We start from the raw sequence: 19,949 nt of genomic DNA, 5'->3' as shown, positions 1-19,949 counted from the left end.
GTAAATGCTCACTTTGTACTAAATCTGGTTTTCTCTCTGCTTAGTGGCTGGCAGCAGATGGGGCAGTGTAATTCACTGATTTCCTCATTTGCACACTTGTAGGACTCCTCTAAAGCACATATGACACAGGGGCACAACCACGATACCACAGGGTGCAATGTTTAACCCCTCCAATCAACAAATAGTCACTATTTAATACTGCAGCTCCAAACCAGCAGCTAAATGAAGTCAGGAAATTCTGGGAAATGCCTTTTTCTTTGGTAACAAATCATATTTAATTCTGTATTTAGTCTTGATGAGACATTATGGGATTTACTCATTCAACTAAAGCCAGTTTTAACATTCAACAATGATTTTAGCATTCAAAATTCAAAATGATTCAAAAAATGAATCCTGGAATAACACAGAAGAACAGCTGGACTCACAGAGTTCCATTTAAATCCAAAATATTCTATGATTAAATCAATACAACAAAATTTGCTTAACTGCAAGAGAAATCCTTTGCTAAAGAGGAGAAGTACTGGGTACATACTGAACATTCTTGCAGAACTTTTTTACATTCTTTCAGAGGTTTGAGTGTAAAGCGCGAACTCATAGAAATGCCACTTGGACCCTGAAAGCTTTTTCATTAGCACAAAGCAAGATACTGTGTAGGAAACTTGCATCTTTGAATAGGAAAATTACCAGCCCTTGAATGTTTTTAGAAGGAACACATGAAAGAACAATAGCACAAAGCCCTAAGCACAAACACTTTGCCACACATTTGACCTATATGACTTTTGAAGCAGTTGTAAGCTATAATCACCATTACACTTGTTTATATTTTTAAAAGTACTTTAGATCCTATTATCAAGTAAAAAGGTTTTCTAACTTCACACCTGGGATAGATGCAATGCTTCTTTTCCACACATCTCTGTTTGAAATTTTCTCTAGGGCTAAAACTGTCTAGGCAAGGCAAGAGCATGAAAATTCATCACTTTACTGACGGCTCTAATAAGGTTTTTTTTCTTCTAAATAGTCAGCACCTTGCGCCATGATCAAAAAGTAAAATCAACTCTGCTACACATTTCTGTTACATTATTTTTCATATAATTTATTCTTAAAACAACATTTTGGCTTTAATTTTAATTTGAGTTCCTCTCCTTCCTTAACAGGATTTTCCAGACCAAAAGCAGACAGCATTTTCCCTTTGACAAATAACTGCTGTAGTTCTATCTTCAGCCTCTAAGTACTGAAGTCATGAGATGGAAACCTGCCTAATTCTGTTAAAATAATACTGTGGGGCTTCAGGACAAATGTTAGCCCAATGTGAAGAAATTTTATCAGCATTCTAACAAACCACAGCAAATTCTTCCACGTATTTTCCATGGGTCTACAAAACAGATTGATTATTCACACTGCCTGCACCAGAAAAGGCTGGGCACAATTTGCAGGATTTTGATTTTTTTTTTCTTTAACGTATTTAGCAGCATTTCAATCAACATCCATCTGATCAGCACCACTAAGAGCTAACAGCACCTCCAGTGATAATGATTTCATTGATGCTGCAGCAGAACTTTCATAACGGTTTACTCTGGTTTTAAAGAAACATCAAAGCTCCATGACACCAGCTCTCCCTGACAGCTCACACAGAACAAAAATTACAGTTCAGTTGTGCATATCCAAATATAATCTGCCTAAGGGTGAACAGTTTGTAAATCAAATAATTTGATTGAAGATACATGCTTTTATTGTGCAGAATACAGACTTCCCATTCAATTTACCAGGTTTTGTTACACAGAGGAGCAGACACACTCACTGTTCCTTCAGCTGAGATGCCACTGAGCTGTGGAACTCATTAACAGCAGTAAGTAACAAACTAATCAAAAAGCAGAGAATCTGCCAGCCCAGGTAGAATAGGAACCTAAATTTACACCTGACAAAAGGAGTAATTAGCGAGCTTAAAGACAACAGGAAATATCAGATGGGGCACAGAAGGCATTAATAATTGATACACCAGTACTCTTTGTTATTCCCTTAGAGGGTTTCATTGTTATAACTGTTAAAGTGCATTTCTCATTAGATTACCCACTAAAAAAAGAAATTAAAAGCATCTTGCCTATAACTATTCCAAAATGCTCACCATTTTTTTTTGTTTCCTCCCCCCTTCCAAGACTCAGCCTGAAAAGTTTGATCCATCACCTGCCAACGGCAGCACAGCTCCCAACAGCTGTTTACAAATCAGGAACTGAACTATTTCTGGTGTCTCCATTTTCACTTACCATCATCGTTGTTTTGCTTTAAGTGGTTTATCATGAACTCAATGGGATCATCTGGCTTATGAATTAATAGCTCTTCAAGCATGTTCTGGAAATAAATAGGACAAAATCAGAGGAAAATTTAACACAGCTCTGCAGTCGTGATAGCTTGCATTTTTACAGTAATGTTACAATGAGGATCCTCAACAGCTTATAAATGCTTATTTATTTTCTTTCACAGACAAAATTGAGACTTCAGAACCTATTTTCAATGCTGAAAAATTGAAGATTGTCAGAAAATTGCCAGTAAAAAAAAAAGCCACAATTGATTAGCTTCAGCTTATTTTTATTTATATGGACACCGGAAAGGTTTGGCTCAAGCAGCCTGGGGACAAAAATGGTTGAGGCAGCAGTGACATAAAAAACCATACAAGGAATTTGAAAAACAGGGTTAACTTGAATTTATGTCTCTGCAGGGCAAAATGACCCTTCTCTAGCACATTCCCACAAGCTTCTGACAAGCCCAGAGGAGGGCAGAATGGACAAGAGTTGTGGAAAACATGACCCACAGAAATGGCACATTTCACCCCTGCACCACCCTCGCCTCCTGCATGAAAAGGAGTGGGAAGAAGTGGGGAGAAAAAAAAGAAAAAAAAAAAGGCATAAAGCTTTGTCTTGAATGTCTATTTTTGAGCCCATTTTCATGTTAAACCCTTGAGGTAATACAGGGCCTTGTTCCAGCTCCCACCAATAGCAGTGGGGATCTTGCACTGGTTTCAGGGAAGATTTGGGTTTTACAGTCAGAAAAAAAGAACAACCCTGAGAAATCCATACATTTCCTAGCAAGACATTTCAGCACAGCCATGAGTTCTGTAATTAAAACTAGACATCAAACAGAACTAATGCTCTAATTTAGACAAGCAGCAGAAATACTCAGGCTGGAAGAGACATTTCTAAAAAGCAGTCATAACACTTTTATACGTGCAAGTAAATTCCATGAAGTCCGTCTAGTCCATAAAATTTTATATCCTCATACACTGATTGTCTTTTATTAGAGTGGCCTCTTTTCCTTTTCTACTTCATTCACTTCATTAGAATAATTAAAACACTCAATTTTGTTTATAAACTGGTGATCGTGCAAGTCCTGATCCATAAAGGTCTGGGTAGCACAGAGCATGAAGGATAAAATTTGTATTTTTATTTTAAGTTCATTTAAAAATTATTACTTTCCAGCAACATTTATTAAAACTAAGCAATCTGGATGTTGCACTTTACTTACCAGAACCTTAATAAATAACAAACATAAGAAAATCTGGGTTTATGATAATTCACAAACGTTCAGGCTGACAGTGACTGACACTGGCACTGTTTCTTGCCCAGTTTTATCCAATTCTGCTAAACTCAGTTTAATTTCACATCATTTGTTCTGTTAATCTCAGGGGAGGTTCATATTTTGTGTCTCACATAGTTTTTACATTTTGTATTTTGTAAATGTTTTAGCACAACGATTTCAAGCTGTGTTTGTGTCATTATTTTTCTCCAACACAACTGAAGCATGAAAGCACAACCCTGAGTAAATCCCAAAAACATTTTATGTAACATGAGTCCCTGCAGCTGCATTCAACAACTTGTGACTTGCAAAACCCAGTATTTTATTAAAAAAAAATCAAAAATATTATACCACACCAATCATAATAAACAGAAAAAAAAATATTGCACAAAAGAAAAAAAAATAGGAAAAGAAACAAACATGCGTGTGCATTTCAGTGAGCTCTGAGCAAGTGAAAATGACTTTTTAACAGAGTTAAGAGCAGCACATGGGTGAAAGCTCTCCAGCAAGTCCTCTTAACAGAACAGCACCAGGATATTTAGTCCTTCACACAAATCTCCCCATGGACGACACAATGGCTTTTCCCAAACTTACAGAAAAAAACCCACCCTTCTCTAAAGCAGTGATACCAAGTACCGAAATCACAAACACGCCACAAGTGCACTCTTAAACCTTTATTTTTAACGCGTCCCATATCAGCCACAGCAGGAACGCAGAGAGAAGGGTTTTAACCGAGGGACGATCAGGATCGGGTGACAGCCCCAGCTCAAGCACGGCAAAACCTTCACCGCGATCTTCTCGCCACGGTCCTACCTCGTTCTATTTCCTCCTCCCCCTTTGCCCCTCCTCGTTCTGCCTCGCATTTCACCCACACCTTCTGTCGACGGGCTACAACTTTATTCCGGAAATCGGATGAAACGTCTGAGGACCAACAACTGTCAATTAAAATAATTCATAGAGAGAGCCCACGGCCGCTTCCCGCAGTCGGACACGCGCCCGTGAGGCTCCACAGGAGCCCGCAGCGATGCCCCGCCCCGCCTCCCCCGTCCCCGGCCGGCCACCCCGAGCAGCGGAGCGGCTGGCGGGCGGTCCCCGTTCACCTGCAGGAGCTGGAAGAGCCCCCGCTCCTCCGCGTAGGCGCCCGCGGGCGGCGGCCAGGGCCGAGCTGGGTCCTGCATGGGCGCCTCCGCCATGGCTGCCCCTAGCAACGTGAGGCGTTGCTAAGGAGGCGTCATCGCTGCGCGCCGGGGAGCGGCCTCGCGCCGCACGGGGGCGTGGCCAGCGCCGGCTGAACCGCGCCGGGAGCGGTCAAACGTCATCGGGCGCCGACGGTTGCCGGGGAGACGGCGGCGCGGTTGCCGCGGCAACGGCGGGGCTGAGGGCCCGCGCTCAGCGCCGTCCGCCCGCTCATCCCGCCCAGAGCGGCCGCCCCGCCAGCCCGGCCCCTCCCGGGGAGCTGCCACACCGCCGCCGCCCGCACACCGGCCGGTAGGAGCCGCAGGGCTCGCCGGGGCGGGAGCGGGGCGGCGAGACCCGCTCGCGGCGCGGGCTCCCGGCGGGCTGAGGGGTCAGGCGGGCCGGGGCTGCGGGCGAGGCCGCCCCGAGAGTTTCTGATCTCTCCGCAGGGTCCAAAGCAGCCCCGGCGGGAGGGGTGGGGTGCCCGCGGCCCCGGCGGCGGGCGCTGCGTGCCCGGCCGGCACCGTTAAGGGGAGAGGGCGAAAGCCGCTGGGGCGATGCTTTTACAGCCCTAAGAGGAACCACGGCACCCCCGGGCCCGCCGCAGCCGCGCCGTTGATGCATTGCCGCGTTATCTTTACAGCACGCCCGCCAGGGTTTATGGCATCAGATTGTCAGCGCTCCCCCCTGGGTTCTCTGCCATTTTTTGCAGCATCATTACCAACTCAGTGACTGACTGCTTGGGGCTCTGGGCCTGCAGCCTTCCACACAATAAATCTCCTCTTTTTCATGCATTTTACATGTCTTTTTTTATATAAATTTTCCACTAATCTACACAACTCCAACTTAAGTGAGAGGTAAAGTTGTGTTATAAAGTTCTGTAAAGCAGCTTCCTTTCCTCTCCTTTTCACCCTAGATCCAGAAATAAGAAAACATGGATGAGGTTGTGGAGACCCTAAGAAAGATCGAGCAGAACTACAAGCTCTTCCAGCAGCAGCAGTTCTCATTTATCAGAGCACTGGAACACACCCGGGAGGAAGCCCATGACTCATTCAGACCTGTGTCATCCATCGTCCAGGTACAAATTATTCAGCACAAAGTGCTCCCTGCCTGTGAGAACAGGGCCAGCACGGGGCTGCCGTGCACCTGGGGCCAGTTCAGGGATGAAGAAAGGGTTTTACTGAAGGGAAGATGGACAAAACCTCTCCAGTAAGGTTTGTGTATAACTGAAGATGTGGGGAGAGAAGCACCTGTGGGAGGGCCTGCTGTTATCTCAGAAGGACTCTCATGGCTGAGCAGCACTTTCTGGTTTAGTTTAACACTGCTGAGGCACAGCCAGAAACACAGGGTACGAGGAAACAATCAAACCAAACCTCATTCCCCAGCCACACATGGAATCTGGAATCCTTAACTTGGAGGAACCAGCGTGCCTGGCTCTTCCCCCTGGTATTGGTGCTGCTGTATCTTTTTATAGTGCTTATTAAAAATAATGGCTGTGTCACAGAGGGAGGATGATGGATTGAGGGCTGCAAGTCCCAAGTGGGCAAGGGGTTTTCTGGGCCGATAAGTGAATTGTCTTGGAAATTTTATAGCATGGTGTACCTAAAAGTAAAACTTAGACCACCTGGAGACAGAGGGGGAGGAAGAAAAATTGAAATCAAACCAGAACTGTGGATTTGAGAGAGCAGAAGTTGGGCACAAACCCCAGATGGATGCCAAGGGCAGAGTGAAAGCCAGGCTGCTGTCAGCTTTAGGACACGGAATGAGCTGGTTGTCTTTTCCAAGTGTGCCTCTCCCTAACAGAAGGGCTTTGCTCATCGCATTGAAGAGGATTGTGACAGACACTGCACTGAGCCATTTTTTCCCACTGAGATGTTGTGTAATATTATGCTGTTTGCAGAAACACTGATATTTCCCCCTGTGCTGCAGGTACAGTGCTACAAGGACCACCACTGTTACAATGCCACAGACAGGCGCATCCTCAACATGTTCATCTCCATCTGCAACGATCTCCGCAACCTCTGCCAGAAGCTGGGAACGGTGCATCCTGGGGACAGCGTGTCCAACGGCCTTGTGGAGAAGTGTAAAGTGCTCCTCAACGACAGCAACGACCTCACAGCCATCCGAGCCACGTAGGTGCCTCCTCAGCTCAGCTCAGCTCAGCTCAGCTCAGCTCAGCTCAGCTCAGCTCAGCTCCTGGCATTTGGCTGTCACTGCTGGAGGACTGACACTGCACGTTCCCACCTGGCTTCACCACCACTTCTGTCACAGCACCTTCCTGCCTTTACTCAGGGTCCAAGGGGCTGGCCAGGTTCCTGTTCCAGCTGTTGGGAAACCACTGCCAGTGTCCATCCACAAACAGAGTGCTGGTTTGTTTGTCCATCCTTTTTCTGGTGCAAGGCAGGGCAGGAGTGTGTCCGGAGCTCCTGTAGTGCTCGGGCAGGTTACCTGCTCCTTCCTCCTGCTGCTCCTCTGCACAGAGCTCATTTCTGCAGGGCAGGTGTCACTACGTCCTCTCCAAGACTGCCAGACCTATGCCAGGGTGGTTTTTGGCAGGACTCATGCTGTGCTTTTCCGTTTTTGGGAAAGGGCTGGCTGTGCAATCCTGCTCTTCCATGGGCGGTCTGAGGGTGGCTCCCACGGCTGCACTGCTGCAGCTCCTCTGCCAATCGTTTCCCTCTGTCCCACAGCTACCCCCACGGTGTTGTGAACTACCTGAGCTGGGAAGAAGCAAGGAATCGCTATGGAGGGGTGGTGAGCCTCATCCCCATCGTTATAGACACCATGAGGGAGTGGATAACCTACATGAAGAGCCACCTCCTGCCTAATGTGAGTCCAAGAAGGACACATCCAATTCCCACACCCCACCTGCTGGGCACTTTGCAGCTCAGATTCCATTAGTAACAAAAATACTGTATAATTGCAGGAAAGAGAATGCAAGAAGTGCAAGTATGAAGACCCACGTTTGAAAAATAAAGCCCCTTGGGTGCCACCAGGCAAAAATACCTATTAAAGGATCAAAGCTCCTGCATCGTCTGCTCACCAACTTTAACCTAATAGCTGATTAAATACAGTGAAATGAACACTGGACAGATCTCTAGAGTCCATTTCCCCGCCGTCATCCTGCCACAGATGCATTGGCTGTCCCTTGCTGCTGTTTCCACTCTGCTCCTCATATCCCCACAGACACAGCTGCAGCTCCAGCTGCTCCCTGGGGCCAGCACTGCCGTGGGAGCAGGGAACACTCAGGACTCCTCAGACTCTAATCTCTCAGACATGAATCTTGGACAACTTATTTGAAGTAGGATTTGACATTTTCTCAGCCTTCTCTCTAATGAACATCCCCTCCCTGGCACAGCCAGCGGGGTGAAGAAGCTGCCTGGCTGAAGGATGTGATGCAGAGCAGCAAAGGCCTGGCATTATGAATTCGGACAGGTGTTGGACGTTTACGCTTCTCTCTAAAATCCCCTCACCGACACAGAAATGATTTCGTTAGCTGGACCACAAAATCCCTGTTTACAGGACAAACTTCCGGCAGTCGGACACGCGCCCGTGAGGCTCCACAGGAGCCCGCAGCGATGCCCCGCCCCGCCTCCCCCGTCCCCGGCCGGCCACCCCGAGCAGCGGAGCGGCTGGCGGGCGGTCCCCGTTCACCTGCAGGAGCTGGAAGAGCCCCCGCTCCTCCGCGTAGGCGCCCGCGGGCGGCGGCCAGGGCCGGGCTGAGTCCTGCATGGGCGCCTCCGCCATGGCTGCCCCTAGCAACGTGAGGCGTTGCTAAGGAGGCGTCATCGCTGCGCGCCGGGGAGCGGCCTCGCGCCGCACGGGGGCGTGGCCAGCGCCGGCTGAACCGCGCCGGGAACGGTCAAACGTCATCGGGCGCCGACGGTTGCCGGGGAGACGGCGGCGCGGTTGCCGCGGCAACGGCGGGGCTGAGGGCCCGCGCTCAGCGCCGTCCGCCCGCTCATCCCGCCCAGAGCGGCCGCCCCGCCCGCCCCGCCCCTCCCGGGGGGCTGCCACACCGCCGCCGCCCCCACCCCGGCCGGGGGGGGCCGCAGGGCTCGCCGGGCGGGGGGCGGGGCGGCGAGACCCGCCCGCGGCGGGGGCCCCCGGCAGGCTGAGGGGTCAGGCGGGCCGGGGCTGCGGGCGAGGCCGCCCCGAGAGTTTCTGATCTCTCCGCAGGGTCCAAAGCAGCCCCGGCGGGAGGGGTGGGGTGCCCGCGGCCCCGGCAGCGGGCGCTGCGTGCCCGGCCGGCTCCGTTAACGGGAGAGGGCGGAAGCCGCTGGGGCGATGCTTTTACAGCCCTAAGAGGAGCCACGGCTCCCCCGGGCCCGCCGCAGCCGCGCCGTTGATGCATTGCCGCGTTATCTTTACAGCACGCCCGCCAGGGTTTATGGCATCAGATTGTCAGCGCTCCCCCCTGGGTTCTCTGCCATTTTTTGCAGCATCATTACCAACTCAGTGACTGACTGCTTGGGGCTCTGGGCCTGCAGCCTTCCACACAATAAATCTCCTCTTTTTCCTGAGTTTTACTTTTTCTTTTTTTCTTTTTTTTTTTTTTTTCTTTTTTTTATAAAGCGGTTGAAACGAGTCTCTTTTTTTAAAATTTTCGAAGTTTACTCAAGGATGAAAGGGACAAATTAATAACGGCGTTGGTTGCTTGGCAACTGCCAGAGCCATGTCTGTTAACTTCAAACAATTTTCTTATATTATTTTTCATTACATTGGTCAAATGAATAGTCATGAGGATTACACGTATTCAAACATTCCTTTGAGTTTACATGTTCTGGGAATTCTTTTCGCTTGGTTCTACACTTGACCCATCTTAAGGTACATGCCATACTGCACTTTCAATTCAAGTATTTTATTTCCACACAAGCCCACCCTTTCTATTATTGACCATTATTGATAGCCAAATGAACAGTGGTAATATTGTCCTTGCATTCTTTCTTTCGATGTTCATTTACCTGGTTCTTTTCTAGGTTTTCTTGTCATACAGAAAAGATATCTGTAAGATAGTACAAGTACATTAAATCAACATTAGCTATTTCAGAAAATTATCTTAGTTATTCATAGCACTGTGGTACACAATGTTAGAAATTAAAAGCATTAACTTCTGCAACAGTTAATGCTATAATGCACAGTAATACTCTGCATTTTAATATTTTGTGAGAGCCTAACCTATAATATATTTATCACATTAAAATATATAATCTACACAGGGATTAGGGTATTAACCATAAAAGGCTGACAAATTATACACTATCAAAAGCATTTAAAAATGATTACAAAATATACTACGTTAAAATAATTGGCAAAAGCCAATATAAGCGAAAGGCAGTGACTACATTATTATTCATAACCTAAGTTTTCCACTAACCTACAAAACTCCAGCTTAGGTGAGATGTAAAATTGTGTACTTTCCAAAAAGCAGCTTCCTTTCTCTCCTTTTCACCCTAGATCCAGAAATAAGAAAACATGGATGAGGTTGTGGAGACCCTAAGAAAGATCGAGCAGAACTACAAGCTCTTCCAGCAGCAGCAGTTCTCATTTATCAGAGCACTGGAACACACCCGGGAGGAAGCCCACGACTTATTCAGACCTGTGTCATCCATCGTCCAGGTACAAATTATTCAGCACAAAGTGCTCCCTGCCTGTGAGAACAGGGCCAGCACGGGGCTGCCGTGCACCTGGGGCCAGTTCAGGGATGAAGAAAGGGTTTTACTGAAGGGAAGATGGACAAAACCTCTCCAGTAAGGTTTGTGTATAACTGAAGATGTGGGGAGAGAAGCACCTGTGGGAGGGCCTGCTGTTATCTCAGAAGGACTCTCATGGCTGAGCAGCACTTTCTGGTTTAGTTTAACACTGCTGAGGCACAGCCAGAAACACAGGGTACGAGGAAACAATCAAACCAAACCTCATTCCCCAGCCACACATGGAATCTGGAATCCTTAACTTGGAGGAACCAGCGTGCCTGGCTCTTCCCCCTGGTATTGGTGCTGCTGTATCTTTTTATAGTGCTTATTAAAAATAATGGCTGTGTCACAGAGGGAGGATGATGGATTGAGGGCTGCAAGTCCCAAGTGGGCAAGGGGCTTTTCTGGGCTGATAAGTGAATTGTCTTGGAAATTTTATAGCATGGTGTACCTAAAAGTAAAACTTAGACCACCTGGAGACAGAGGGGGAGGAAGAAAAATTGAAATCAAACCAGAACTGTGGATTTGAGAGAGCAGAAGTTGGGCACAAACCCCAGATGGATGCCAAGGGCAGAGTGAAAGCCAGGCTGCTGTCAGCTTTAGGACACGGAATGAGCTGGTTGTCTTTTCCAAGTGTGCCTCTCCCTAACAGAAGGGCTGTGCTCATCGCATTGAAGAGGATTGTGACAGACACTGCACTGAGCCATTTTTTCCCACTGAGATGTTGTGTAATATTATGCTGTTTGCAGAAACACTGATATTTCCCCCTGTGCTGCAGGTACAGTGCTACAAGGACCACCACTGTTACAATGCCACAGACAGGCGCATCCTCAACATGTTCATCTCCATCTGCAACGATCTCCGCAACCTCTGCCAGAAGCTGGGAACGGTGCATCCTGGGGACAGCGTGTCCAACGGCCTTGTGGAGAAGTGTAAAGTGCTCCTCAACGACAGCAACGACCTCACAGCCATCCGAGCCACGTAGGTGCCTCCTCAGCTCAGCTCAGCTCAGCTCAGCTCAGCTCAGCTCAGCTCAGCTCAGCTCCTGGCATTTGGCTGTCACTGCTGGAGGACTGACACTGCACGTTCCCACCTGGCTTCACCACCACTTCTGTCACAGCACCTTCCTGCCTTTACTCAGGGTCCAAGGGGCTGGCCAGGTTCCTGTTCCGGCTGTTGGGAAACCACTGCCTGTGTCCATCCACAAACAGAGTGCTGGTTTGTTTGTCCATCCTTTTTCTGGTGCAAGGCAGGGCAGGAGTGTGTCCGGAGCTCCTGTAGTGCTCGGGCAGGTTACCTGCTCCTTCCTCCTGCTGCTCCTCTGCACAGAGCTCATTTCTGCAGGGCAGGTGTCACTACGTCCTCTCCAAGACTGCCAGACCTATGCCAGGGTGGTTTTTGGCAGGACTCATGCTGTGCTTTTCCGTTTTTGGGAAAGGGCTGGCTGTGCAATCCTGCTCTTCCATGGGCGGTCTGAGGGTGGCTCCCACGGCTGCACTGCTGCAGCTCCTCTGCCAATCGTTTCCCTCTGTCCCACAGCTACCCCCACGGTGTTGTGAACTACCTGAGTTTGGAAGAAGCAAGGAATCGCTATGGAGGGGTGGTGAGCCTCATCCCCATCGTTATAGACACCATGAGGGAGTGGATAACCTACATGAAGAGAAACCTACTGCCTACAGTGAGTCGCGTATGTGCCACGGCCAAGAAGGACACACCCAATTCCCACACCCCACCTGCTGGGCACTTTGCAACTGACACCTCCATTAGTAACAAAAATACTGTACAGTTGCAGGACAGAGAATTCCAGAAGTACAAGTACTAAGGCCCTTGTTTGAAAAAATAAAGCTCCTTGGATGCCACCAAACTAACACGCCTATTAAAGGATCAAAGCTCCTGCATCATCTGCTCACCAGCATTAACATCCTGGCTGATTAAATACAATGAAATTAATATTAGAGATGCATCCTGAATCCTCTTTCTGAAGAGTTCCCTGCTGCCAGCCTGCCACAGATGCATTGGCTGTCCCTTGCTGCTGTTTCCACTCTGCTCCTCATATCCCCACAGAAGCAGCTGCAGCTCCAGCTGCTCCCTGGGGCCAGCACTGCCGTGGGAGCAGGGAACACTCAGGACACCTCAGACTCTAATCTCTCAGACATGAATCTTGGACAACTTATTTGAAGTAGGATTTGACATTTTCTCAGCCTTCTCTCTAATGAACATCCCCTCCCTGGCACAACCAGCGGGGTGAAGAAGCTGCCTGGCTGAAGGATATGATGCAGAGCAGCAAAGGCCTGGCATTATGAATTCGGACAGGTGTTGGACGTTTACGCTTCTCTCTAAAATCCCCTCACCGACACAGAAATGATTTCGTTAGCTGGACCACAAAATCCCTGTTTACAGGACAAACTTCCGGCAGTCGGACACGCGCCCGTGAGGCTCCACAGGAGCCCGCAGCGATGCCCCGCCCCGCCTCCCCCGTCCCCGGCCGGCCACCCCGAGCAGCGGAGCGGCTGGCGGGCGGTCCCCGTTCACCTGCAGGAGCTGGAAGAGCCCCCGCTCCTCCGCGTAGGCGCCCGCGGGCGGCGGCCAGGGCCGAGCTGGGTCCTGCATGGGCGCCTCCGCCATGGCTGCCCCTAGCAACGTGAGGCGTTGCTAAGGAGGCGTCATCGCTGCGCGCCGGGGAGCGGCCTCGCGCCGCACGGGGGCGTGGCCAGCGCCGGCTGAACCGCGCCGGGAGCGGTCAAACGGCATCGGGCGCCGACGGGTGCCGGGGGGACGGCGGCGCGGGTGCCGCGGCAACGGCGGGGCGGAGGGCCCGCGCTCAGCGCCGTCCGCCCGCTCATCCCGCCCCGCGGGGCCGCCCCGCCAGCCCGGCCCCTCCCGGGGAGCTGCCACACCGCCGCCGCCCGCACACCGGCCGGTAGGAGCCGCAGGGCTCGCCGGGGCGGGAGCGGGGCGGCGAGACCCGCTCGCGGCGCGGGCTCCCGGCGGGCTGAGGGGTCAGGCGGGCCGGGGCTGCGGGCGAGGCCGCCCCGAGAGTTTCTGATCTCTCCGCAGGGTCCAAAGCAGCCCCGGCGGGAGGGGTGGGGTGCCCGCGGCCCCGGCAGCGAGCGCTGCGTGCCCGGCCGGCTCCGTTAACGGGAGAGGGCGGAAGCCGCTGGGGCGATGCTTTTACAGCCCTAAGAGGAGCCACGGCTCCCCCGGGCCCGCCGCAGCCGCGCCGTTGATGCATTGCCGCGTTATCTTTACAGCACGCCCGCCAGGGTTTATGGCATCAGATTGTCAGCGCTCCCCCCTGGGTTCTCTGCCATTTTTTGCAGCATCATTACCAACTCAGTGACTGACTGCTTGGGGCTCTGGGCCTGCAGCCTTCCACACAATAAATCTCCTCTTTTTCATGCATTTTACATGTCTTTTTTTATATAAATTTTCCACTAATCTACACAACTCCAACTTAAGTGAGAGGTAAAGTTGTGTTATAAAGTTCTGTAAAGCAGCTTCCTTTCCTCTCCTTTTCACCCTAGATCCAGAAATAAGAAAACATGGATGAGGTTGTGGAGACCCTAAGAAAGATCGAGCAGAACTACAAGCTCTTCCAGCAGCAGCAGTTCTCATTTATCAGAGCACTGGAACACACCCGGGAGGAAGCCCATGACTCATTCAGACCTGTGTCATCCATCGTCCAGGTACAAATTATTCAGCACAAAATGCTCTCTGCCTGTGAGAACAGGGCCAGCACGGGGCTGCCGTGCACCTGGGGCCAGTTCAGGGATGAAGAAAGGGTTTTACTGAAGGGAAGATGGACAAAACCTCTCCAGTAAGGTTTGTGTATAACTGAAGATGTGGGGAGAGAAGCACCTGTGGGAGGGCCTGCTGTTATCTCAGAAGGACTCTCATGGCTGAGCAGCACTTTCTGGTTTAGTTTAACACTGCTGAGGCACAGCCAGAAACACAGGGTACGAGGAAACAATCAAACCAAACCTCATTCCCCAGCCACACATGGAATCTGGAATCCTTAACTTGGAGGAACCAGCGTGCCTGGCTCTTCCCCCTGGTATTGGTGCTGCTGTATCTTTTTATAGTGCTTATTAAAAATAATGGCTGTGTCACAGAGGGAGGATGATGGATTGAGGGCTGCAAGTCCCAAGTGGGCAAGGGGCTTTCTGGGCTGCTAAGTGAATTGTCTTGGAAATTTTATAGCATGGTGTACCTAAAAGTAAAACTTAGACCACCTGGAGACAGAGGGGGAGGAAGAAAAATTGAAATCAAACCAGAACTGTGGATTTGAGAGAGCAGAAGTTGGGCACAAACCCCAGATGGATGCCAAGGGCAGAGTGAAAGCCAGGCTGCTGTCAGCTTTAGGACACGGAATGAGCTGGTTGTCTTTTCCAAGTGTGCCTCTCCCTAACAGAAGGGCTTTGCTCATCGCATTGAAGAGGATTGTGACAGACACTGCACTGAGCCATTTTTTCCCACTGAGATGTTGTGTAATATTATGCTGTTTGCAGAAACACTGATATTTCCCCCTGTGCTGCAGGTACAGTGCTACAAGGACCACCACTGTTACAATGCCACAGACAGGCGCATCCTCAACATGTTCATCTCCATCTGCAACGATCTCCGCAACCTCTGCCAGAAGCTGGGAACGGTGCATCCTGGGGACAGCGTGTCCAACGGCCTTGTGGAGAAGTGTAAAGTGCTCCTCAACGACAGCAACGACCTCACAGCCATCCGAGCCACGTAGGTGCCTCCTCAGCTCAGCTCAGCTCAGCTCAGCTCAGCTCAGCTCAGCTCAGCTCAGCTCCTGGCATTTGGCTGTCACTGCTGGAGGACTGACACTGCACGTTCCCACCTGGCTTCTCCAAAACTTCTGTCACAGCACCTTCCTGCCTTTACTCAGGGTCCAAGGGGCTGGCCAGGTTCCTGTTCCAGCTGTTGGGAAACCACTGCCAGTGTCCATCCACAAACAGAGTGCTGGTTTGTTTGTCCATCCTTTTTCTGGTGCAAGGCAGGGCAGGAGTGTGTCCAGAGCTCCTGTAGTGCTCGGGCAGGTTACCTGCTCCTTCCTCCTGCTGCTCCTCTGCACAGAGCTCATTTCTGCAGGGCAGGTGTCACTACGTCCTCTCCAAGACTGCCAGACCTATGCCAGGGTGGTTTTTGGCAGGACTCATGCTGTGCTTTTCCGTTTTTGGGAAAGGGCTGGCTGTGCAATCCTGCTCTTCCATGGGCGGTCTGAGGGTGGCTCCCACGGCTGCACTGCTGCAGCTCCTCTGCCAATCGTTTCCCTCTGTCCCACAGCTACCCCCACGGTGTTGTGAACTACCTGAGCTTGGAAGAAGCAAGGAATCGCTATGGAGGGGTGGTGAGCCTCATCCCCATCGTTATAGACACCATGAGGGAGTGGATAACCTACATGAAGAGGCATGTGATGTATATTGTGAGTCATGGATGTGCCACGTCCAAGAAGGAGATGTCCACTTCCCAAACACCACCTGCTGGGCATTTTGCAACTGAGACCTCCATTAGTAACAAAAATACTGTACAATTGCAGGAAAAAGATTTTCAGAAATACCTGGCTGCAAATCAACGTCCAAAAAAAAAGGTTCCCTGGAGGCCACCAGGGAAACACGCCTATTAAAGGATCAAAGCTCCTGCATCGTCTGCTCACCAACTTTAACCTCCTGGCTGAATAATTACAATGAAATGAACACTAGAGATCTGTCCTGAATCCTCTTTCTGAAGAGTTCCCTGCTGCCAGCCTGCCACAGATGCATTGGCTGTCCCTTGCTGCTGTTTCCACTCTGCTCCTCATATCCCCACAGAAGCAGCTGCAGCTCCAGCTGCTCCCCGGGGCCAGCACTGCCGTGGGAGCAGGGAACACTCAGGACTCCTCAGACTCTAATCTCTAATGAATCTTGGACAAGTTTTTTGAAGTAGGATTTGACATTTTCTCAGCCTTCTCTCTAATGAACATCCCCTCCCTGGCACAGCCAACGGGGTGAAGAAGCTGCCTGGCTGAAGGATGTGATGCAGAGCAGCAAAGGCCTGGCATTATGAATTCGGACAGGTGTTGGACGTTTACGCTTCTCTCTAAAATTCCCTCACCCACACAGAAATGATTTCGCTAGCTGGACCAAAGGATCTCTGTTTACAGGACACTAAGGGGGTCTCCTATACCTTCCACTGACTACAGAGACCAGTGTTCTTCAGCTGTGCTCTGCTGCAGCCTCCAGCAGCTCTTCATGCCATAGAACATCTCCCCTCACACCTGCTTGACTGCTGTTCTGTCAGAGCTGGAGATGTAAAGGAGAACGGAGTTTATTTTGCACGTAGTTTTTGTGTACTGACAATAGCCAAAGGTGGAGAAAACACCCCTGTCTTCCTCAGACCTCTACCAAATGAAAGCCATTTCCAGGCCATATGATTCATGGGGATGTGGTGGGAGCATCATGTTCAGATGGTTCCCGTTCAAATTGCAGATTAAAGTGCTTGTGCTTTCCCTGTTTCAAGGCAAGGTTAGCATTAGGTTAGGCCAGATGTCCCAGCTAAGGGGACATGATGGCCCTTGGGCTCAAAATATGGAGCATGAGGTCAGCACATGGTCAGATCCTACAGCCCTTCCCAAGCAAGTGTCCTCCCTGTGTCTGAGTGCTCTTTTTCCCTTCCACAGCAAATTACCTCCTGCTCTTTGCTTCCTGCTGAAGACAATCCTGAATAAACAATTTCCCCTTGCATACCAGGCCCAGTTTTCTGTGAGAAAGCTTTTGTCTTAAATTCACCAGTTTTTTGTAACAAGCAGCTAAAAACAGAAGGGAGAATTAATACAGAGGAAGGGCCAGAGGAAGGAATGACAGCTCAGATGAGATGGAAAGTATTTTCAGGAGCATTTTTATTCCTCACATAACCCCACATTGCTTTGCACTCCTTTCCCCTAACCACTTGCACTGCAATGCACCCACCCAGTTTGGAGTAGAGCCCTATTTTTAGGGAGATTTGATCCAACTGAACTGAACCTTGGTGAACTCAAAATCGTAACAGAGGGTCACAGAGCAACTCCCAGGCACTACTGGGGCCTCGGCCAGTGGAATGTCACTGTCACCCTCTCTGGCTTCACTTGAGATCCCTGGTGCAGAGGCAGCTTCAGGATGAAAAATCCAAATTGTGGCAGCTGCCCCGTTGTGCAGACAAGTGTCCTGTTACAATTGCTGTCTTGGAAAGCTGTTCAGGACAAGCTGCAAGGACTGAATGATGACAAGTGGTGGGGACACAAGAGATGCTAGTCCCAGATCTTGTTTCCAACCTTCTTGGCCCTGTCCTATGGTTTAAATTTAAACCCACAGGCTGTGAGGAAGCCAGAATTATTATTAAGCTCCAGTTTGTGGCTCACTTTCAGCTTCTGGAAATGAGCACAGCACAAATGGTTTGTCAGACCAGTCCTACCACAGCCAGTCCACCACTGCTGCTCAAAACTCCAGTGCAGTTGTCATTTTGCACTTGACCAAGGTGATACACACAAAAAAAGTTGCCAAATTTTAATAATAAGATTCATACACACAAGAAACAGTTCCCAAATCTTAGTAATAATTTCTAGCCTAGCCCTATCCTTTCAGTGTCATGCAGCCAATATCTTAAGACCTGAGCAGAAAAATGACTGCATGAAACTTGCAGTCTGAGGTTTGATAATGACAAGACCAGAATCTGTTGGAAGACTGCAAAGTTAAGTCTCATAAAAACATCCAGACAAATTACTTAATTTCCATACAAGTTCTCCTCTTCCAGAGTGGATGGACACTTCAAAAGACAAAAAGATACAGCAAGAATTGTTTTCCTCTACTACAAATCAAGCTGTTTGAAGAATTTACATAAACAGGATGTAAATGCCAAACACAAAAGTGCAATAAAGTTTTACTTCAGCCTCAGTGAGCATAAAATTGCAAGATACACACTGAGAAACCAGGCAGGGCACCAGCCTGACTTTCCTACAGATCTGTCAGTCCTGGAAATAAATGCTGCATTTTTGTTCAAAGGCTGAAATAGAGATGTGGGTTGATGATATCAACAGAATCCTGGCATTTGTATGAATTACCTCTGTGCTCCCTTGATTCAGCTAAGGGACAAACCAGGCTTTTGTCAAACTGAGGGACCTGATGTAATTGAAGGTGTCCCCACTCATGGCAGGGGATAGGACTGGATGAGCTTTAAAGGTACCTTCCAACCCAAACTATTCTGTGATAAACCACTGTGTGATAAACTATTCTGTATGTTCAATCTGTGATTCCAGCCTCTCACTCACCGAGAGGACAGGACATAGCTCAGCCCCCCAGGAGTTAAGATGAAGTGTCAGGAATGGTGGTGGGCTCTGGAAAGAAACCAGAAGGGACGATTCAAGGCTGAATGGAAACTCAGCATCCCAGAGATTCCGTGGAAGCTGATGCAGAGCGACAGGATGGGCTTGGCAGGGCCTCTAGCGGCCACCTCATAGCAGCGTCCAAACTTCTCACCAGCAACTTTTAAACAGTTCCAACATCTCTGTCCCCCAGTCCTGAATCTACAGGGCCTTTTTAACACTGGTTACAGGTATCCAGCCCCTGGGATACAGCCCAGGGCAGCTGGGGCTGCTCGCTCCCATCCCCAGAGCTGTAATTTCAGAAGAGCCATCTGTTCCCTGTCACCACCACCCTGTTCCTCAGCTCCCCACATCATAAACACCTCGAGACAGGAGAGGTTTTCCTGGGAGTCCTGAATTCCCCTGGTGGTGGTGCAGCACCAATTTGAGCTTTCAGTCAACTGAGCATGGAGCACAGCAAGCAGGAGCAGCTTTGCAGGAACCAGGAATAGCATCTGTCAGAAAGGAAAGATCAGCCAGCCCAAAACTGGACTGAAAAGACCTTCAGGAAAAAACGGGTCAGCCAAGTAAAGCCCACAGACACCAAAATCATGATGATTGTTAAGTCAACTCTTTGGAACAGTTCTGTCTGGAAAGCAAAGCCCATGAGAATGGAACCAGGCTTCCTTTGCAGAGCGCCTGAATACGAACGGATGAAGTGACTCAACTCCTGCAATTTCCTATTTTGTAACCACTTTTAAAACTCACCCTTGTGCCAGCAGCTAAGTACTTCCAACAGATCAGGATCAATCAGCAAAGATATTTTAATTTCCTGAATTTGAAGTATTTCCTTCCCTAATGTCTCCTGTGTGACTATCAGTTATGTTATGAACTAACAAGTGTACTAGTTGCCATTAGGAAGGAAGGCACTTAATTTTTCTCTTTTTGTACCTCAGTAATACACTTCTGTGGGTAATTTTAATCTAAAGATTTTTTTACACTGGCCAGTGCAGCTTTGCAATGCCAAGCCTAAGGATGCCTTATTTTGAACCCATTCTGTGGATGAGCAAGTTAAATTCACTTTGTGCTTTGTTTTCATTTTACTACCCCATGCTGTAGAACTGGTTCCAGTGCAGGGGTTCAAACAACTTTCTGTGTCACTGAACTCCAAGATGCTGCTTATGGTA

The 19,949-nt window shown here is 49.4% G+C and overlaps 4 protein-coding genes across 4 annotated transcripts in view; 3 read left to right on the top strand and 1 right to left on the bottom strand.

The window, feature by feature from the left end:
* Positions 1–4,761, bottom strand: part of AK8 (adenylate kinase 8) — a 65,405-nt gene extending 60,644 nt beyond the window's left edge. The window contains exons 1-2 of the mRNA XM_005527344.3: positions 4,668–4,761; positions 2,262–2,346 (exon numbers count right to left, since the gene is read on the bottom strand). Of these exons, the coding sequence (XP_005527401.2) occupies positions 2,262–2,346; positions 4,668–4,760 (178 nt within the window). The 5' untranslated portion in view covers position 4,761. The remainder of the gene's footprint in view (positions 1–2,261; positions 2,347–4,667) is intronic.
* A 159-nt stretch (positions 4,762–4,920) lies between these two features.
* On the top strand, positions 4,921–8,026 carry LOC102111162 (sperm acrosome-associated protein 9). The gene is made up of 5 exons (XM_088065827.1): positions 4,921–5,055; positions 5,660–5,821; positions 6,673–6,875; positions 7,434–7,572; positions 7,670–8,026. Exons 2-5 carry the CDS (start codon positions 5,678–5,680, stop codon positions 7,754–7,756), a joined length of 573 nt encoding a protein of 190 aa, XP_087921953.1. The 5' UTR covers positions 4,921–5,055; positions 5,660–5,677; the 3' UTR covers positions 7,757–8,026.
* A 2,191-nt stretch (positions 8,027–10,217) lies between these two features.
* On the top strand, positions 10,218–12,749 carry LOC148182670 (sperm acrosome-associated protein 9-like). The gene is made up of 3 exons (XM_088065838.1): positions 10,218–10,362; positions 11,215–11,417; positions 11,976–12,749. Exons 1-3 carry the CDS (start codon positions 10,219–10,221, stop codon positions 12,256–12,258), a joined length of 630 nt encoding a protein of 209 aa, XP_087921964.1. The 5' UTR covers position 10,218; the 3' UTR covers positions 12,259–12,749.
* Positions 12,750–13,317: 568 nt separating this feature from the next.
* LOC148182669 (sperm acrosome-associated protein 9-like) lies at positions 13,318–16,977 on the top strand. Its single transcript, XM_088065820.1, has 4 exons — positions 13,318–13,356; positions 13,961–14,122; positions 14,974–15,176; positions 15,735–16,977. Exons 2-4 carry the CDS (start codon positions 13,979–13,981, stop codon positions 16,072–16,074), a joined length of 687 nt encoding a protein of 228 aa, XP_087921946.1. The 5' UTR covers positions 13,318–13,356; positions 13,961–13,978; the 3' UTR covers positions 16,075–16,977.
* The last annotated feature ends 2,972 nt before the right edge of the window (positions 16,978–19,949 follow it).

Source organism: Pseudopodoces humilis, chromosome 22 (assembly GCF_049639895.1).
Source record: "Pseudopodoces humilis isolate 2021_Gansu_Grassland_sample_001 chromosome 22, ASM4963989v1, whole genome shotgun sequence".
Taxonomy (NCBI): Eukaryota; Metazoa; Chordata; class Aves; order Passeriformes; family Paridae; genus Pseudopodoces; species Pseudopodoces humilis.
The sequence above is the reverse complement of the archived record's forward strand: the minus strand, read 5'-3'. Positions and strand labels throughout refer to the sequence as shown.